Source organism: Benincasa hispida, chromosome 6, assembly GCF_009727055.1.
Source record: "Benincasa hispida cultivar B227 chromosome 6, ASM972705v1, whole genome shotgun sequence".
NCBI lineage: Eukaryota > Viridiplantae > Streptophyta > Magnoliopsida > Cucurbitales > Cucurbitaceae > Benincasa > Benincasa hispida.
The window spans coordinates 42,741,907-42,763,595 of record NC_052354.1 but is presented as its reverse complement, the minus strand read 5'-3'; the positions used below and the strand labels follow the sequence as shown (position 1 = coordinate 42,763,595).

Below are 21,689 nucleotides of genomic sequence, written 5' to 3'. Positions count from 1 at the left end.
AAAATTTAAATGACTTAAAAAGGGTTTTAGAAGAAAATTTAAAAAACTTTGAGAAATCTTAATTAGAAGATTAAAAAAAATCTTTGAGAAATTTTTAATTAGAAAGATTAAAAAACTTTGAGAAACTTTAATTAGAAATGAAATAAAACTTAATATGAATATTATAAAAACAAAAATATAATTAAAGAAATATCATAATAAAACAAATATAAATGAACATATTAAAGATTTTAATAAATTGGAAATCGATTTCAGACTTTCAAAGAATCGACTCCTCACTTCAAGAATTCTAAAAAATCAGATTCTCATATTTTTTAGATGTGATTGTCGGTTAATTTTTAAAGGAATAGAATAAATATATTTCGTAACATAATACAAACACATGAAGATAGGAATATATCAAATATGAACCAAAGAAATGGTGAAGTGCAATATTTAAAACAAAATAAATACTAATATGAGAGAGATACTAATATAAAATAAATACCAAAATAGTGAAACAATGAAAATATGAAACAATGAAATATGAAATTAAATGAAGTAATAAGAATGAAGAAACAATGAAAATAAATTATTAACAATAATGATAGTAGTAACTTTCAAATTAAATAATAATAATAATAAAACAATTAAAGAAAGGCCGAGAAGGGACTGACACGTGTCTTGCAGCCCACTTTACACTGACACGTCAGAAAAAAAAAGTATAAATTTTGAAAAACGTGGTTACCCACTTCTCCCCACACCAACATAAATATATGTTTATGTAATTAATAATATTAATGTTAAAATTAAAAATAATGTTAAAAGTATTAATAATAAAATAAATAAATAATCGTGATGGTTACATCGCATCACAACTTTTCCTTCAGATTTTGATATAATAAAACATAAGTTATAAATTATAATAAAATGAATATAAAATTTTAAAACAAACTCAACAAAAAAGAAAAAAGAAAATTCTTATAAATAGAAAAAATCTAAAAATATTTATAATTTATAACAAAAAGTTTCAAAACTGTTGCTTTTAAACTTTTTACTATAAATTGTAAATACATTTGATCACTTATTATTTTTTTCTATTGACTTTTTTTCCCCTCTCTTTCTTCTTTACAAAACCCTCTTCCATATTCCTCATGTTTTGCACATTTTAATTCTCTCTAAACTTCCAAGTTTTAATCTCATCCCCTTCAACTCTTCTCTAACTATTTTCTTTCAAAATAATTTTTTTTAGAACACAAGAGGGAAATCTTCTTCCTCCTCTAAGACATGTTGCTCTCTATTTTTTTTTTTTTACACAGTTTATTTTTTTTTAAACGAAAAGCAAAAAAGGAAGATAAGTGATGGAGGAGAAGACGAATATGAAAAGAAAAATAAAATAAAGATAAAATAGACGATAGTAATAGATCTACACTAAATACATATCCAGATAGAGAATCATAAAAAAAAAAAAGATGGAATAATAATAATAAAAATAATTATTTCTTATACCTTTTCTTTCTCTTATTTTTCAAGATCTTTAAGAGAAAAGAAGAAGGTTAAAGGTTGGATTCGAGAACATGAAGTCGTTCGTTATCTCAGGTGTGGATCCTTGGGACAAATGCCCTATCAAGTGCAACCTCCATTGAGGCTTAACCTCTTTTAGTGTTGTGGATTTTTGGATTTTTAGGTTAATTCTTTTGTGTGTGATCTCACTTATTTCCTCTCTGTTTCTCTAGGTTTCTTTTTTGGTAAATCTCAAGGGATTTCTTTCTAGGGTTTTTTTTTTTTTTATACTTATACATACATATATATGTATTCTCCCCTATTGTGTGTCCTAGGGTTTTTGTGCATCCTCCTCTCTCCATTTGTTTTCTTTTCAAGCTAAAAACAGGTGGATAACAACCATCAAAATTAAAATCAGTAAAATTAAGACAAAATTAATTTACTAATTAAATTTATTTAAATAAAGTCAGATAAAATTATGTGACTACAAATACTATAACTAGTATTTTATACTTTTAAATCAAAATTGACGAAACATTATTTTATTTCATTTCACACAACAATAATTATTTTAAAAGTCTCGACAATCTCAAACTAAGTTTTTATCCTTCTAAAGAGACACAAACAACATCCCAATTTTATTCCAAAATAAGAAGCTAATTTCTCTCTTCTCAACAATCTAGTTTTATATAGAGATACTATTAGGAATTCCTTTTCCCGTGAGTCCTTCAGTACTAGTTGGATAAAGAGAAGTATAAGGCATATTTATTGGCCCAACTCTATTTTTCAAATCGGGATCTCTATTTCTCTTCACAATTTCATATTCAATTTCTTCCAATCTTTTCCCAAATTTTTCAAAGGCTTCCAATGATGGCTGATCTGAAATCCATTCAAGACTCTCTCTTTTCCCAAGATAAATCTCATCAGATGAATGTCTTGACAAAATCTCAATCAATGAAATACCGAGAAGTGTTTGCAATTGTGCATTGATTGTTCTAAGAAAAGCCTTTTCAGGATCTGATTCAAGCTCTAAATATTGCGGAGTTCCTTTTTCAGGCATGAATCTTCTACTTATTGTTGGTCTATTGGGCAGATAGCCTCCGTAAGGATATTGTCCAAAATTAACAGCGGCATGAAGTGCTGAAGAAATCCATATAATTGTAGTGCATGTTTCTACTAATTCTTCTAAGGTTACCATTTTTGGCCACCAAGGTTTGTCTTTCAAGTCAGCATGACCTTTCTCTTTCAATTCTTTCCACCATGATTGGAGTTCAATGTCATCTTGAACTATGGTATCATTCTTGTAGTAGGAAGAGCAATATTCTTTTACCCATGTTTTGATAGCAAACCAAATCTCAAGTCCATCAACAGCAAATGGATAGTCCTCTATTAGGAGTTTCAGTCCATGTGGAGAATTTGAGTCTTCAATTGCCATTCCTCTGAGGAAAGAAAATAGTTTTAGAAACTTAAATTATATTTAAAAAAGTAATTGCAAGTTTGACAATTTGAATATGCTACACTTTGAATCATTTGAAATCAACTTTAATGGTATGAAGAATCTCGTTTAAAAGTGTAAAATCAGATATTAAACTAATTTTGGATGATCATAGGGATAACTTTTTTTTTTTTTTTAACAGAAAAACGATATCGTTGATGAATCAGTAGGTGCACTAGAATATCTCAATTAGGTTGACAAAACCAGGATACCTAGAAATACGATATATTTCTCATAACTTTGGACATGATAAAAGTGACTTTATACATTTTAAAATCATTGTCAAACACAGTAGTCTAAATCATCAAATATTTCAAGTACTTTTACATTTGTGGTAACAATTTAAAAAAATATATAAAAATCGCTTTTAAAAGTCATTTAGGATTAGGGATTTTTTTTGCTTTAAAAAAGTAAGAGTAGAAAATATAGTTTTAGAGAAGAAGTTTTAGTTTAAAAATTTAAGCAAGAAAACCCCATTATCAAATAAGCCTAAAACTTCATCTTTTCACATATAATTAATAAAGGAAATGGTGAAATATCTATAATGTCGCGTGAGCATAGTTCAACGACTAACATCAAAATGTGTGTTAACGACCAAAAGGCTTTTAGTTTTCGAATCCCTACCATACATCTACTTAGAAAACAAAAACTATCATGTCCATGGAATTTGTAGTTAGGGTTACTTTCCTTTTGATGAGATCTCTTGGGAGTGCTTGATCAGTAAAAACCCAGTCTTTATAAATATAAGAAGACAACTCCATTGTATACTTCGATTGAAAATGAGTTGATTCAAGAATTCCATCTGCATTAATTAGGGTTTGTCTTGCAAATGCATTTATATTCATGGTGTCTCGATAATGAGGAACAAGAAGCTTGTGAATTGGATGAAGCACACTTAATTGTCTATTTGTTGCAATCACAAAAGGTTCCATTATTGCATGGGTATTCAGCCTACAACAAGTAATTAAAAGCACATTAACCATTATTATTTTATTATCGAAGATCTCACATAAAAAAGATGAAAAGATTTTCATAATTTTCATAAGATACATGGATTGTTACTTTTCTTTTTTATCAATTGGTTTTTTGAGATGAAACTCAATGTGTAAATTTAATATAACATCAAGAACCTTAATAAAATCCAAATAGATATTCGGCTCAAATTTGAGATCTAATTGAAAAATAGTGAATCCAAAGAGACATCATATTGTGAGGGGATATGAAGAGATTAGCCTATAGTTTTTAAAAAGATATATATGGAACATCGACAATTATTTTTCACAGATGAAACTCTTTGTTGGATTCAAATTTTGGATTGAATACTGGTTTGAGTTCTATGCAGCTCTAATAATACTGTTGTGGATCGTACATTTAGGAAGATTGAAAGACCAAAAAAAATTTAGAAGACACACATTGGGCAACTCCCATGGACTACTTCTCTCATTAACAATTGGTTTTGCGTTGAAGCACTATATTTATATAATAGATACTTTTTTGGACCAAGTATCTATTTATACTTCACGAGCACTAATACCATGTTAGAAAAACATGCATTTCATCTCAATATCACTTGGCAATAAGAAAAATAACTCATTTATCTTTTAAAAATTGTGAAGTCTCCCCATCTAATTTTTTAATGTGTAATCCTCGACAAGAGTTTATATGAAACTCAAATTGATATTCGGTCCAAAATTGAGATCCAAATCAAGGAATGGTGAATCCGAAGAGACACACCATCTTGAGAGGATATGAGAACAACTCATAACTTTTATAAGATACATGGATTACCACTCTTATTAATAATTAGTTTTGACCTATGAAATCCATGTTTTTCTAATAGTTATGTTAATAGACATTTGATAAGAAGCTTGATATATGATAATAAAGATGAGGGGGAGTGATTACCAGTGGCTAATAACTTGATGGTACCCAGCATCATTGACAGCCACATAAGCTTTAGCTAGTTGCCAAATTGAGCTTTCAACTCCTTCTTCAGCTGGAAAGTATAGTTTACTAGTGGCACCAAGTTCATCTCTTTGAGATTGTGGCAAGCTTAGTTCTATAACCAATGGCCTCAAAGTTCCATCAACATTTAAAAAAAGCAATGTTCTCGTGGCATATGTCTTTGTAGATGTTGAATTGATTTTATTAAGATATGGCATTAGTGCATCATGGTGGTCCAATATATAAAGCTTGTTTTGTTTGATTGCCTATACAAATATTAGAGTTAGTTCAAAGTTACTAATAATTTATATCACCTTATTCTATTTATATTAGAAATGAAAAAAATAAAACTAAGAAATTCATGAAGTGTGTTAGAAACAAAGGTCCTAAACTTTCGAGAATTATTTGGGTCTCGTTTGATAATCATTTGGTCTTTTAAAATTGGGTTTGTTTATCACAATTTTTTAAACAATTTTCTTATATGGTTTTCACCTTTCCTATGGAAACCTTTGAATGTTTATGCAAATTTCAAAAACTAAAACACGGTTTTTAAAAATTTATTTTTTTTTTCAAAATTTGCTTTGAATTTTGAAAACACTCTTAAAAAATAAACAATAAAACAAAAAATCAATAAGTGAGAGTAGTATTTATAAACTTAATTTATAAAAACAAAAAATAAAAAATTAAGGACTTCGTTTGGTAACAATTTGGTTTTTAAATTTTTATTTTTTAAAATTAAGCCTATAACTAATTTTTACCTCCAAAATTTGGAAACTAAAAAAAGTAGTTTTTAAAAACTTGTTTTTATTTTTAGATTGTGTCTAAGAATTTAGTCATTGTAGTTAAGAAAGATGCAAATTATAGTAAGAAATGAGGATGAAATAGGTTTAATTTTCAAAAACCAAATATAGAAAACAATATAGTTACCAAACGGGACACAATGTCTGATTTGATAACTATTTGGTTTTTAAAAAGTGTGTTAGTTTATTTTCAATTGTTTCTTACAATGATTTTCATCTTCTTGAGTAAAAGAGTTGAATTCTTAGCCAAATTCTAAAAAATAAAAACGTGACTTTTCTTTTTAACAAAATACGACAAGGAAAAAAACTCAAGAAGTGCATCAGGATATCTTAACTAGGTTGACACATTCATAGTACCCTCATCGTGCCTCAACCCAACAGGCTTTTCTTTAGCTTGCTCCTCGCTTGTATTTGTGACTTTGAGCTTCTCTCTGACTCTTCATTGTAATTTTTTTTTTTCTTTTTAGTGTGAAAGCAAAAGCATGTTTTTAAAAAATACTTTTTTTAGTTTTCAAAACTTAGCTGGTTTTCTAAAATATTGATAAAATGTAGATAGCAAATCAAAGAAATCTAAAGGTGGAATGAACGTTTTCAAATATCAAATAGTTTTCAAATGGGACCTTGATTTTTTTAATTTTAGTTTTGAAAAATTAAACTTATCAACACTATTTTTTTCTATAAACTCCATCGTTTATCACATTCATTCTGAGAGTGTGATTTTGAAAGTGGTAAAGAAGTGTTATTTTTGGCCAAGGATAAGAAGTAATTGTTAAAAATATATATTTATTTGGGTATGAATTTAAATGATAACGAAAACATGAAACTAAAACAAAATTACAACTAAAACTGAAATAGTCAACAATCGGGTCGATCTAATTAAATATAATCATTAAATGGAAAATATATTGAGATGACATGTACAGGTAACTAAGTTTTTTTTATAATGAATATTGAACTAGCAAGCAAGGTCAACCCAAGGGATTCAAATATGTGCCATATATTATAATGCTAAAATTAAAATAAATAAATAATGGAATTATAAATTTTCCTCAAATTATTTTACTTGTTATCTTTTAATTATTTACCTCTTCTACTGTGAGTCCATCCAAACTATTAATTATGTGTTCTTCAGCTATCTTGCTGTTTTGGTCACCATAAACATTAGGATCAAGCTTGCTTGTTGGTGGGAACTCCTGTAATTAATCAAAGGAAATTAATTAATATAATTAAAGTCGGTTTGGTAATCATTTTATTTTTTCTTTTTATTTTCGAAAATTAAGCTTGTACACACTACTTTCACTTCTAAATTTGTTCATTTATTATCTACTTTTTATCAATAGTTTAAAAAACCAAATCGAATTTTGAAAACTAAAAAACGTAGCTTTTAAAAAGTTATTTTTGTTTTTAAAATTTGACTAAAGATTCAACATTGTATTTAAGAAAGATTCAAATTATGGTAAGAAATTGGGAGACAATAGACTTAATTTTCATAAATAAAAAATAAAAAACGAAAGCCTAAATTAAACAAAATTTGCAAAAGAAACATTATTTTCATTATTTACTTGGAGACGACGAATGATTATAGGATTCACTCCAGCCAACATTTCTCTAGCAAATTCTTCATCAGTCCTCCATGCAGACTTGTTATCTGTTTAATTAAATCATAAACAATTGAGTTATAAGACCCCCAAAAAAAACCATGGTTATGTCCATTAAATTCTATGTTCACACTCAAATCATCCCCTTAGCTCAAATATTGCTTCATGATTTCTCAAGCATAATAAACTATGAAATCAATAAAAGAAAATAAAATAAATCAAGGTTAAAGTATGATTTTAGTTCTTTTACTTTGATTTTAGATTTCATTTTAGTGTATGCACTTTCACTAATTTTAGTCTAGGTACATTTTATAAATTTTAAATTTAATTATAATAACTTTCAAGTGAAAAAACAAACAATATGTGAATATATACATATATTTTCAATTTATAAAGGGAATGCTAATAAAAACACATTTTTTTGTGATAAAAATCAACATGACTGCAAGACTATTTGAAGATCATTAAAAATATAAGAGATCAAAATTAAATATTTAAAAATTTAGAGATCTAAATTTAAAGTATAAAAATTAAAATCAACGTCGCACAAATATTTATTTTTAGGCAAACAAAGTTTTGAAAACTATAAAAAATAACAACATATGTATATATATTTTTATTATTATTAATTTGGCTGAAACTTAAAAAATTTTCTTAAAAAATAATGATGAAATTATACTATAATGAATAGACTCATATATATTATATATATTTAGAAAAGAGTCAACTCATGTATTATTTAAATTTATACAAAACCTAACACATTTATTGCTAATAAAAATAAATGAAAATACATAGATTAAAGTAGATATATTAAATTTATACTATAATAATCTTGCTATATCTTTGTATGTTTCTCATGTATTGATGGATGAAATATCTCTTTTCTCAAAATTTTAGACATTTGAAAAGTAGGTAACTAAAATAGAACGAAACTCAAAGTATAAGCTATGCACACAAACATCCTCAACAAATTAAAATAGAGAAACTAATTGGGTGCAAGAGAATTAATTGTTACAGACCTTGGATGACTTGAGGCAGTGGAAATTTGAGAAACTTTTCTCCATCAGTTCTGAAAATTTCCTTAAGCAATGGGGCAGGAATGCTCTGCCTAAACTTCTCAAGCAAACTTTTGGGAAGAGAAAACCCTCCTTCATAGAGATTAAGAACATCTTGGAAGGAATCAAATTCTCTTGGATTTCTGTTAAATAGTTCTTCAAGCCCAGGTTTAATAGACTGAGCTATTGATTTTAATGTATAAGCGAGAAAATCTGATTCCTTCAGGTGACCAAATCTTTCATCTCTTGGGACATAAATGTTTAGGGTCAAAGATGATGACAATCTACTCTCATAGTTTTTATCTGGTAATTAACCATAATAGCACGTTACATGAAAGTAGCTGGTTACAAATATAGCAATTACGTCCAAAGAATAAGTAAATTTAGTAAAATGCAAAAAAAATTATTGTCATAATATGTTAAACTATATTGCTAGTAGGAGTCTATCAGCAATAAAGCGTATCACTAGTACGAGTCTATCATGATAGGGTTTACCACTTATAGATTTTGGTATATTGACAATTCTTTAAAATAATTGTTGTACAATTAATTATTAGTCTTAAAGTGTTACCATTACAATTATCCTATAAAAAATACCATATATTCAAAAAATAACTTGTATGGATAATTATAAGCATTAAAACTATCACGACAAGTTTTTGTTGACAAAAAAAAAAAAAAAAAAACTATGAAATAAAATATTTGCTTGATACTAAAATTTTATGACAAAATGAGTTTAGTTCAATGATAATTGACATATATTATTGATAGAATTTGGTGACAGTTTAAAGTGTCATTATTAACATTTTTTTTTATGAAAAATATATTTGAGTACATTCTGAATTGTATATATCTTTGTAAAGTAATCAAAGTGTTTAATCATAAGTTGTCCCATTAGATGCATCCTACATTATTATTTTTTTTTAATGGTATTTAACTGTTGTTAATTTATATAGTTCGAAGAGGAATGAGAATTTTAGAGGGAGGGACACATAAATATTTTAGAGAAAATTTTAAATCAAATAGAAAATGTTGGGGATAAAAAATTGTAGAATGACAAAAAAAAAAAAAAAAAAAAAAATTAGAGAGAAAAAAATACAAATATTATAAAGATAAGAAAGCAAAGAGATTTTTAAGAAAAATATTGAAGAGAAAAAAGGATAAACAATTTAGAGAGAATAAAGTTAGACATCGAAATTATAAAAAAACTTTTAGAGTGATAAACAATTTAAGAAAAATACAAAAGGTACTATCAACGTTGAAGTCAAACAAAAATTTTAACTTTTCACGTTCAGACAAAATAAAAGAAAATTGAAGAAGTTTTCTTTCATTAAAAAAACCTATCACAAAGTGATTAACAGTGGTTTTATATTCTTTCAAAATCACTTAACGAACATTTTCAAACATCATCATTTTAAAATATAGGTGTTTCTAGTTGATTTTGGTCATTTTAAAATCATTTTTAGACATGTTTTATATCTAATTATTTGAAAAAAAAATAGAGGTTATTTTTAAATATAAAAAATTAAACCAAAATATTTACATAAAATTTCACTGTCTATCTGCAATAGACCGTGATATATACTATATGTATCTATCTGTGTCATGATAGATACAGATAGTAGTCTATCACGATCTATCGTTGTTTATTACGAATAGACTGTGATGTTTTGTTATTATTTGTACATATTTTCAGTAGTTTTGTCCTTTAAAATAATTTTTTTAAAAACAAATCTAAAATTTAATTAAAGTCGTTGACCTTTTTTTGAAGGTGACCGTCCCGTTCTTCCTCTACGAGGATAAGGGTATTGCATTGAGGCTCCAAGAATAGGACGAACATATGTAGAACCATTATTTGGATCTTCAAGATCGTTGTAGATATCATAATCATATATTCTATCCCATTCTTGACGTTCTCCTCTTCCATCTCCTCTTAAGTTCTTGAGCTCATCCTCCCTATACTTTCGAAGTGGCTCTGGTGTTTCATTGGGAATATATGCCTAAAGAATTGATTGGACCAAAATAAAGTTATAAATAATTTAAAGGAGATTTTCAAAAATAGAAAAATAAGGAAAATTATTTACATAAAATAACAAAATTTATCATTTTAGATTTCTATTAGTTTTTATCACTTATAGATATTGATAGACTTCTATCATTCTCTTTCAATGATAGACTTATATTAGTTTCTATTTCTGATAGATGCTAGTAAAAGTCTATGACCATCAGTGTTTTTTTTTTTTTTTTTAATTTCTGTAAATAGTTTGATTTTTTTTTTATTTGTAAAAATTTATACCAATTAATTAGGATATCTATATTTTGTGAAAGATCAAAGGATTTGAACTTCTATTTTGAGTGCAATAGTTAATAATATATTAAATAATAATATTTTGATAGCAATTAAATAATTATATCCATAAAAAGTAAAGTTGGATTGGGCATCTTATTTATCATTATTTGAATATTCACAAATAACTAACCACATAAATTAACCAAGGTGTAATCCCCAACTTTTGTATAAATATTGTTCTTCTTTTTGTAATTAGTATTTTTCTATAATAATGACTATTGTTTTCATAAATTATATTCATCAAGCCAATAAATTACGAGTGACACATCTTTCACGTATTAAGTTTCTACTTAGTCACGTTCATATAAAAGAAAACATTTCATGTAAACTATTTTGTTCAACTTTAAAAGAAATTTAGATGAATTTTTCTTCTTTATTTAAAAAATATTCTTATTTTTTTCAAATGCTGCAATAATATTATCTTTGACCTTTCAAAGATATATAATTCAAAACTATATTCGAATAGATATTCATTAGAATACTGGAGGATAATTGAGACTGGCCGTGTCAATTTTATTATAGGAAAAAAAATTAATGAAAATGGATAGAATAATGTTTTTCTTATCTAATTAAGGGTTTGACTAAAATAAAATATTTTAAAGATATCAAAATAAAATAAGAATGAAAGTCCAATTTTTTTTTTTTTAAAAAAAATAATAACCCAATGATTGAATTTTGATCCAACTTGTGAATAATTAAAAGGTCTCCATCGTTGAATTTTGATAAAATTTAAATTAATTAATGAGAGACTCTATTACATAATAATATAAGAGTTATTTTTAAATATAGAAAAATGAATCAAAATAATTATAAATATAGAAATTCATTGTTTATCTGTAATAGATTATGATAAATTACTATCATGACATAGATAATAATCTATCACAATCTATCGTAGATCGATTGTGATATTTTACTATTATTTGCTTTCAAATTATATACATAAGAATTCTCTTATCAATAGAGATCTTATCCTTTTATTTATCACATAAGTTGATAAAAAAAAAAAAAAAAAAAGAAAATTAGCTAGACACGTCAAAATGCTAATAGAACTCAGGGAAAAAAAAGAGGTGAGAGAAAACAAAATAAGGGTGAATAAATTATAAATTAATTCTTAATTTGCAATATGTATATTTATATATTATTTAATTTATTTCTTAATTTTTTTCATATATATATGTATATATATATTATTTGAATTATATATATATTTGAATTTTTTAAAAACTTCGTGAAGTAGAGGAAGAATCAAACATCTAACCTTTAGGACGATAAGATAATCTTTATGCTACTTGAGCTATATATGCTCATTTTAACCTTTTATTTAGGATTTAAAATTTTCAATTGGTATTTTATATTTTCTACAATGACAAGCAACATCATTTAAGGCAAAGAACTCGAGTGGGAGACTATTATCTTTTTCTAAAAAAATAAGATTTGAATGAGAGATAATATTTACAAATCAAATTGTAGTAACATTTAAAGTATGAGAATTTACTTTATTAACAATTAGGGATTGGATTAGAGATAAATAGAGAGCATGATTTTGATAAATTACTAAGAGTTCATGGGTTCAATCCATAGCGACCACCTATACTTAGGATTTAATATTCCTACGAGTTTCCTTGACACCAACCTTGTAGGTTCAAGTGGGGAGTCCTGTAAGATTAGTTGGTATATTGCTTAAATTGACCCGAACACTCACATATACATATATACATCCATACATACATAAGAATCAGCTTTATTAATGCATTGTTTTCTAGACCTATTTACATTAGATAATATAACCGTTCCATACTAATTTCTTTATAATCTGTTTTGATATTTTTATATTATATAACCAACTGATATTTAAATTAAGTTATAAAAGAGAGAAAAAATGCGAAAACAAAACATAATTATCAAACAAATTTTGTTTAGATTTTTTTTAAAAAAAAACCATAAATAGTTATTCTAGTTTTAAAAAAAATAAAAAACGAGAAACAAAAAATAAAAACAAAAGTTAATAGATCATACCTTATTGACAAAGAAAATACGATCAGATTTGTACTTTCCAGAAGGGTAAATCCAAGAGTTGCAATCAAAATGGATCCTTCCAACACAAGGAACATCTTCAAGAGTGAGAGATTTGAGGAAAAATTTGGTAAAATGATTATTTCTTATTAAGAAAGCTCCTGGAATTCCTATATCTTCATCCCAATCAAAACTTATTTTGAACACTGTTTCCCCTGGTGATACAGGTACCATTTTTGCCATCCAATTTCCCAAATAAGTTTTCTTTCCCACTTTTCCTTGTAATTCCTTTGCTGTTTAACAAAATGCCACATGAAAATTACAAATATTTGATGAAATAGGTTAAAAAATTTCCATTTGGAGATAAAAAAAAAAGTCAACTGACATAGGACTAAGAATTTGAATTACATCGATATTCAGAAGCCTATTACACAAAATATTTAAATTTATCCACTTATAAGACATTTTTTTAAGTAGAAGGTTGTACTAAAAAAAATAAAATTGAAGAATGTTTAGAACTGATTTAATAACCTTTTTGCTATCTAATAATATTTTAGATATATTTTCAAATTCTATATCAAAATTTGAAAATTACTAAAAAAAAAAAAAAGGTTTCTACAAACTTATTACAACTAAATCAATATCAAACAACCATAATAAACATCACTATAAAAAAAAAAAGTTTAATCAACGCAAAAACCCGTCGAGAAAGCTTTAGAAAACTCCAACTAAAACTTTCGCCGACGCATCCGTATATTTAGTCGGAAATTTTTGTTTGGATAGATCCGTCGAGAAAGAATCATATAGACTGGCATCGACATAGACACTCACTGTCGATGCAAGTCGAAGGTTGGATTTTTCAACGCCTTGAAGATGGAACCTTTATTTGATGCATGTAATTTTTTTAAAAAGAAAATTGAAAATAAAATCATTATCATGTAGTTTAACTAAGAATATAAGAAACTTACATCTATCACCATTAACAGAACTGATGAGCTGAAAAGAAACTTTTGCTCCCCAAAACTCACTGATATTGTCAAGAACTGAAGACTGAATTTCATTGTAATCCAAGGAATTACTTCTCAATAAAACCACTTTCCCTTTAATCTTCTGCACCTCTCCTTTGCCTCGACTCTTGAGTTTTGATATGGTATGAAGCAACATCTTTAACAATAATAATAAAGAGGCTATGAGTATAAAAGAAAATAACAAACCATTTTCAATTTATAGCACGAAACTAATGAGTGAAAACAAACTGAAGACTGGGGTTTAAGCATTTTTTTTTATAAAAAAAACGTTAAAATACCATTTTCGTCCCTATACCAATGTTTTTATTTTTTTAAATAATGTACTAGAGGTAAGAGTGATTAGTAGACACACTAAGATATGTCAATTAAGTTGACACATTCCTAACATACTCATTATGCCCACAAACCAAAGTACCATTTTCGTCCCTATACATTGTTAATTATTTAGTTTTAGTTTTTGTACTTTCTATGGTTCAATTTTAGTTCTCGTACTTTCAATAAATCTTAAATTTAGTGATTAATGTTTGTTTTTTTAATTATTTTTTAATAGCATTTTACTACAAATTTTGAAAATATGTCCCATATTGTACTTTTCTTTCCTGAAAATTATTATTATTATTTAATTAATTTCATGAAAAATTAATTTCGAGAAACTAAATTTAAGGTTTATTGAAAGTATGTGGATTAAAATTGAAGATTTATGAAGGCAGATTAAAATTGAAGATTTATGAAGGCCCTTTAGAGAGAGATCTTGAATAGTGAAATAATTTGAAGTTGAATCTAACTATTCCTCAAAGCAGCAAAGGTAATGACAAAACGATTTGGAAGCTTTGCAGCGATGGTATCTTTAAAATCTCCTCCACAAAAGAATCCCTCCATTCTCAAATCAGCACGATGGATATCCCTACAGACAGTAAGACTTACACGCTCCTCTAAAAAACAAGCATTCCAAAAAAAGTCAAATTATTCATTTGGTCTCTATCACACAAGAACATTAATACAATGGAGATTCTTCAAAAAAAAAAAAAAAAACTTCATAAACACTCTCTAAACCCGAACTAGTGCATTCTTTGCCAAAAAAAATGGGGAGAATATGGACCATCTTTTTATCTCCTGTGAATATGCAAAAAGTTCGTGGGAGTTGGTATATAACAATGTTGGTTGGTAGAATGGTAGTGCTATTACAAAAGAGTTAAGTCTCCTCCATGTGTAGAACTTCTCAAAAAAAGCGATCATCACTTACAATTTGGTGGCCACAGTGCTCTGGAATATTTGGAATGAAAGGAATAGTAGAACTTTCAAAGACCAATTTAAAAACTCAAATAATCTTTGGGACGAGATTAGATCTATTAATTGTATTTGGACACATCGAAACAAGCTCTTCAAACCATACACTCCGCTCAAATTGCACTAAATCTAAGTGCTTTCTATCATTTGTAATCTTCTTTGTTTTGCCCTTCAGGCTTACCTCTAGCCTTGAGTTCAATGTGTTTAAATTTGTATTTTCCATATGTTATTAGTGATATATCTTAATGGGAGATGATGAGGTGTTAAGAATGTGTCCACTTAGTAGAGATCTTCGGGTGCACCCCTGATCTTATGTTTTCTTCTCTAAAAAATAAAAAAATAAATAAAAAAATGGGACAAGCTTAAAATATAAAGAACAAAATAGTATCTTAACGAAAAAGTATCTTTTTCTAATAATATTTGTAATAGAAGTAATTTTAATGAAAACGATTATGTTTTTGTCATGTTTTCAATAAATTTATTTGAGTAACTAACTGCATGTTTGAGAATGCATAGTTTAAAATCATTTTTGTGATGTCTAAAATTACATTGTGAAACAAAATTTTACTCATTTAAAATAAATTCAATATTTAATTTTACACTTTGAAATACAATTGTTGATGCTATTTTAAATCATACGATTTGTTTAATCAAATGTTAAATAATTAAAATGGTGTTTAAAATGGATATTGCTATGAATTTCAAAATTGTCTTTTTATGTCTATCGTGGTCTATCGCAGTCTATTACTGATAATAATGACATTTTGCTATATTTATAAAATAATGACATCTCTAATTTATTTCACTCATCTATTTTATTTCTCTTAAATGTAATTCCCTTTTTTGTTATTTTTAAAATTTTAAGACTTCTCTTGAAGATAAAATATTAATTATTCAAACTACTTATCATATTAAAATTGACTATCACTAATAAACATGTACTTTATGTATGTATATTCTAAAATGTAAAATAAAATAAAATAAAACACTTTCGAGTGTTTCTTCTAAAAATGTTACGAGATAAAAAAAATTTAAGTGATTTTCAGCTATTACTGATTATTACAATGGTTACACATTGTGTATTGGGAATATTTGTTTAAGGTAGATCGTTATTGGTCGGTTTGTCTTTGCATTTGGCCTTTTTAGTTAATGGATGTTTTTTAGAAATGTTGTTTCTGCAAAATACTTTTCTTATGTAATCTTGTCAGTAGTATTATTGCAAATCTTTTCCATCTCCGTGCGCGACTATTTTTGAAAATTAGGGTTGCCCTTTCTATGTATTTGTCGTGCTTATTTAAAGACTCTTAGTCTTTGGATCAAGGCGGATCGTTTTTATAAAAAAGTTTGGAGAGCCGTAATTTGTCATGTGGAGTTCTTTTGTCACAAGTGTTTATTTTGTCAATCTTCGAAGGCGTGGAAGATTTTGTTACTGTGAGTTGGAGACATACTCCAAGCTAGTTGTGTGTTATATGAGTATACTTTTTGAGAATAGATTCTCAGATTTAGGTGGTGCCTAAACTAAACGATTGAAGTGGTCTTTGCTCGAAAGAAAAAGATAAAGTACAAGTGAAATACAAGTGAAAGGGAGTCTCATGACTTAAGGGGAGCTTAAATCTAGAGGGAGAGTCTTAGTCTTAAGAGGAGCCTAAAATGTTCTTCACTGATATCCTTTCTTAGGGGAAGCCTAAATATCCGATAGAAGGAATCTTATATCTTGGGGGAGCATAGGTAAACGGTTAAATGATTAAGTAATACATGGGTCATTGTAATTGTATAGTCATTACGAATAAGTACTATGTTGTAATTGTTTATCATCTATTACAAGTTATTTTTCTTGACCATATTGTTCCCCAGACGTAGGTGTTATTCATCGAACTGAGTTACCAATCATTGATGTTCACTTTATAATTTATTATTTATATTTGTTGAATGTTCGGTAGAACATTGTAACATTGTTCATAACTTTGTTTGACGTGCAATGCATACTTCCATATTAATTTTCAATATTTTTTTATATGTAAAAGAATTTAAGAAACTACTCCTAAACGTATTTGAAGAACACAATTCTTAATCATTAGTTCTATGCTGAGATAATTTTTTAATTCGTCATCAAAATTAAACAAATGTTTTTATATAAAAATATACGATTATCCCTTTCATTAGGTCGTCTTATAAAAACAATATATATATTAAAAAAGAAGTAAAGAAAAATAAAGGGAAAAAAAACTATTTTGCTTTGTGTATCTTTTTTAAAAGAAAGAGTAAAATGGTAGATTGAAGTTTCAATTTTAGTCCATATTTTTCCTTTTTCATTTATCCTTTCCATGTCTTTTACTTTTATGCAAAATCTAAATGTAGCTTAAATAGCATTCACGTTTAAATATTGGTATACATTTGCATTTTATATACTTATACCAAATCATAAAAGTGAAAAATAATAACAGTTATGACAAAATTCAGATAGAAAAAATACGTATCATCTTACATGACACCAACAAAAAAAAAATTATAATTTGAAACAGGAGATTGGAAAAAAAAAAAAAAATCTAATACCAAAGTTAGAGATAAAAAACTATAGAACAGAAAAAGATGAAAAGTTTTAGTTCCTGATTAAGGTCAAATTGAAATTACTTCATATAGAGGTATAATAATATATTTATTAGGAGAATCATAAAAAGTTTACCATTTTCTCTTCGAATTATGATGTGATGAATCTTTTCTTATCTATGAGTTAGGATTAGATTTATTTAGATAAATGATTAGTTGACACATATACTTATATAAACTCCAAGTGCACTTTATCTTGAATGTATTTTCGTGGTCTTTGACCTATTTTAGAAAGTTTAAATTCACTCATTACTAATAGGAAATAAGAAGAAAAAGTATTTAATTCGAGATAAATTATGTTGTTGATTTTAAAATTTAATGTTTCACAACATTAGAAAAAAAATCATAAATTCCTTTTTCCTATCCTATATGTTGTTAAACTAAAAAAGTTCAAGACTTTACCATGAAACTTTAGATACTCTGAGTTATCTTTTGTAGACCTATGACCGTCACTTTTACCGTTGCAACTGATTTTTTTTCTTTTTTCTTTTTATTTTATTTTTGTTATAATTAAAAGATATATGAAAAGAAAGAAGTAAACAATTATGATCTCTTGGTAGATGACATATTCCTGAACGAGTTGAGTTATATCTTTAGATTCAATTTTTATTAATTGCTATATTTGCAAAATCCCATTTTAAATTAATATCTACATTAAAAGTCCATTGTTTTTTTGTCACTTAAAATTTTCAAGTGCGGATGAAAAGTTCTATATCCAGCTGTCATTGTAGTGTGTGTGACTTTATAATAAATTTATTGATGCCTAGTTTTCCACCACAGGTGGCTATATATTTTAGTTAAACAAAGACTTGAATATTAACTTGCTTTCCAATAATTCTTTTGAATAATGAAAAAATTTTGTTCAAATTTTTTAAGAAGGAATTATTGTGTGGGAAAATCATCAAAGGAGAAACAAATTTATAATGAAAACATCTACATCCAACTAACTTGATAATTGTCATCTTATGTTGAATAAATAAATGAAAATATATCTTGAAATTGACTTTGGAGAATTAGCAATGAAAATATTGTTTATTCATATAGATGATCGCAATCTTTTGAAGATTTTAAATAAATAAACAATACTTGCAACTTATTTGCCATAAAAAAAAGTATTTACATTCAAAATATGGTGGTTGAGAGAGTATTACTATAAACATATTGTAAATAAATGATTGAAATAATTAGGAAGATTTTCAAAAAAAAAAAAAAAAAAAAAAAAAAAATCTTAATTTTGCTTTTAAAATTTGTCTAAGAATTCAAGTGTTAATTTTGAAAACACTCTTAAAAAAAAAAAAAAAAAAATACGTGGAACTATTTATACAAAATAGCAAAATTTAATCTTCTTTGATAGAGGCGGATAAAGACCGATAGAAGTCTATCAATCTATCATTGATACTATATGTAATAGACGCTTAGAAGTCTATGCTGATAGGAGTTTGACAATTCTTTTTTATTTGTGAAAACTTTTCAAATAATTAATGACTTAAACACTAAATATATAAGTTAAAAGTGAACTTTGTTCAATCATAATTGACATGCAACTATGTTGTACTTAAACAAGGAAAGAAAAATATTTGGGTGCATCTCGAACTACATCCATTTTTGTGCAGTCCACTCAATGTCCAATTATAAATTGCCACGTGCCAAAAATTTCATTTAAAAAATATATATTTTTTATATTTTTTCCCTTTATAATTGAAAGAGGTGCATAAAGATGTGTTGAACCTAGACTATATCCAAATATTAATCAACACCCAATATATTAAAACGACCCACAATATAAAAATGAGGTTTAATGATATCATTGTCACTTACATTAATTATTCATCCTTTTTTTTAACATATTAACATAAAACTTATCCCAGGAAGGTCTGCACTTTCGTTCCAAGGCTTTATTTATTATTTATCATGAAATTAAAAGATTTGTTTTAACGTGATTTGAGGCTGGATTAGAGAATATTTTGTTTTTAATAATCTTAACAAAACTCTCCTCTCTCTCTTTAAACGTTTTTTCATTTTCTTCTTTTCTTTTTTCTTTAGTTGTTTCAATATTATTAACGCATTTCTAAATGATTTTTTTTTTATATATATATATAAAGATAAAATGTTTAAACCTGCTTAGATATCCCCAAATAAGCAATTTTCAATACAATTAAATTATTTTCTTCCTAATTTTTTCCAAGTATTCACCTAATTGAGAGGCGATAATTGTATAATTTTATTTACGAGTAATTAAAAAAGGGAAAATTTTAAATTTATTTATTTTTTTTTTTTAACAATGCACCAATAGACCAAAAGGAATTCCGATGTGCATCCGAACATCTCAAATAGGTTGACACGAACATAGCATCATCATCACATCCCAACCCAAAAGTGATATGTCCGTGGGGGATGTTAATAAAATGATCAAGTAGGCCTCTTAAGGTAATAGGAAAATCAACGATAGAGACATATTTTCATGAGAATATTCCAAATATTAATAGAAAAAGGGCATTACAGTTAGATGATAATTCATCACACGAAAATTTTCAATTTACACATCTCTGAATTTGATTATATCAATTTAAACACAATTTTCAAAAGTGTATCAATTAAGAATATTTTTTAGGATTATATTTGAAAATCGTTGATGCAATCAACTCTGACACATGTGTATACTTCTTCAAATATTAAATTAACAAAATAGACAATTAAAATTAATGTATGGATAATTTTGTAAGGATGTCTTAATCGATAGTATAAGTCTCACACGATATTTATCTGAATAGAATATAATTGATGGTTTAAGTTTATACACTTATAAAAGTAAGTGTTTAAATTGATATAATTATTAGTTTAGTATTAATTTAAATGGAAACGACTTCTAGAAGGTAAGAGTATAAATTGATATTTGAAGAAATTAAAATAAAATTTATAAAAAGTTTGAGAATATCTAAGCAAGCTTAAATTAAAGAAATAGAGAGCGGCACGTGGAGGGTCGGTAGACGTAGATATAGATACTGACCCTCGAGCTGGTAATATTTAGTTTTACCCATTTTAAATGTCTCTTGGAAAGATTTTTCAATTAGATAAAAAGAAATAGAAAAATCACCTTTTTAGCCAAAAAAAAAAAAAAAAAAAAACCTCTCTTTGCTAGTTTTCTTCTCTCTTCCCATGGTTCATCATCATATCCATCTCACAATTGGTGTACTTAAAAAAAAAAAACAAAAAAGAGTAATTACTATTTTTCTTTAATAAGAACCAAGTTGATGGACATGAATTATTTCATGTAATTAAAAATACTAATATTATATACACAAAATAAAATCATATAACAATTTTTAAATTCATGATCAAGATTGAATAGCAGTAACAATAATCAATTTCTCTTTTGTACTCAACATTCGAAATATCGATGTTGTTGAAAATATCGAGCTCCCAATTTTGTGAAAATATCAATATCGATGGAAATTTTGGAAAAATTTATGGAAATTGATGGAAATTGTTATAATTAGTTAATAGAACTTTAACTATAACCTAATTGGACTATATTTGACCATTTTTAATCACCATTTCTATAAAATAAGACCATATTTAGAGGTATAGTGTAAATATATGTGTAAATGTCGATGTGATAGCAGAAATTTTAAAAAGAAATTACAAAATAATTACAAAATAATATCAAATATTGACAATTAATTGCAAAAGTAAAGGACATAAAATGTTTGCATAAAAGATAGTTGTAAATTATTTATTATAAAACCTACATGTCAGATATCAAAAAGATGATCTTGGAGCATCTAATCTGAAATTTTGATAATTCAGGTAGAAACTATAGCATTGTTCCTGAGTCATCATATATTGCAAATATTGAAGGTAGTTACTTAAATGAAAATGATAGGACTTGTATGGCCAATATATAGACTCCATTGCTAGATACATCTTATTGGTCGGTGATCTTCCTCCTCCAGATGGATAATAACTATTCGTTGAAAAGTTAGACTGGAAATTTTTACCGTCAAGTCTTGAAGGACCATCATAA

The 21,689-nt window shown here is 26.6% G+C and overlaps 1 protein-coding gene across 1 annotated transcript; it reads right to left on the bottom strand.

Moving 5' to 3' along the window:
• Window positions 1-2,167: 2,167 nt before the first annotated feature.
• On the bottom strand, window positions 2,168-13,907 carry LOC120080250 (probable linoleate 9S-lipoxygenase 5). Its single transcript, XM_039034865.1, has 9 exons — window positions 13,712-13,907; window positions 12,747-13,036; window positions 10,137-10,377; window positions 8,342-8,680; window positions 7,284-7,369; window positions 6,807-6,914; window positions 4,883-5,187; window positions 3,667-3,928; window positions 2,168-2,923 (listed from the first exon to the last, which is right to left on the bottom strand). The coding sequence occupies exons 1-9, from the start codon at window positions 13,905-13,907 to the stop codon at window positions 2,168-2,170; spliced, it is 2,583 nt and encodes an 860-aa protein (XP_038890793.1).
• Between the last annotated feature and the right edge of the window lie 7,782 nt (window positions 13,908-21,689).

Excerpts from the sequence above, each read along its gene's own strand:
- LOC120080250 (XM_039034865.1), bottom strand. The coding sequence starts at position 13,907 with ATGTTGCTTCATACCATATCAAAACTCAAGAGTCGAGGCAAAGGAGAG. Across the intron at positions 3,929-4,882 it reads CATCAAGTTATTAGCCACTG|GCTGAATACCCATGCAATAA; the intron begins GTAATCACTCCC and ends TACTTGTTGTAG. Across the intron at positions 2,924-3,666 it reads TCCCAAGAGATCTCATCAAA|AGAGGAATGGCAATTGAAGA; the intron begins AGGAAAGTAACC and ends TTTTCTTTCCTC.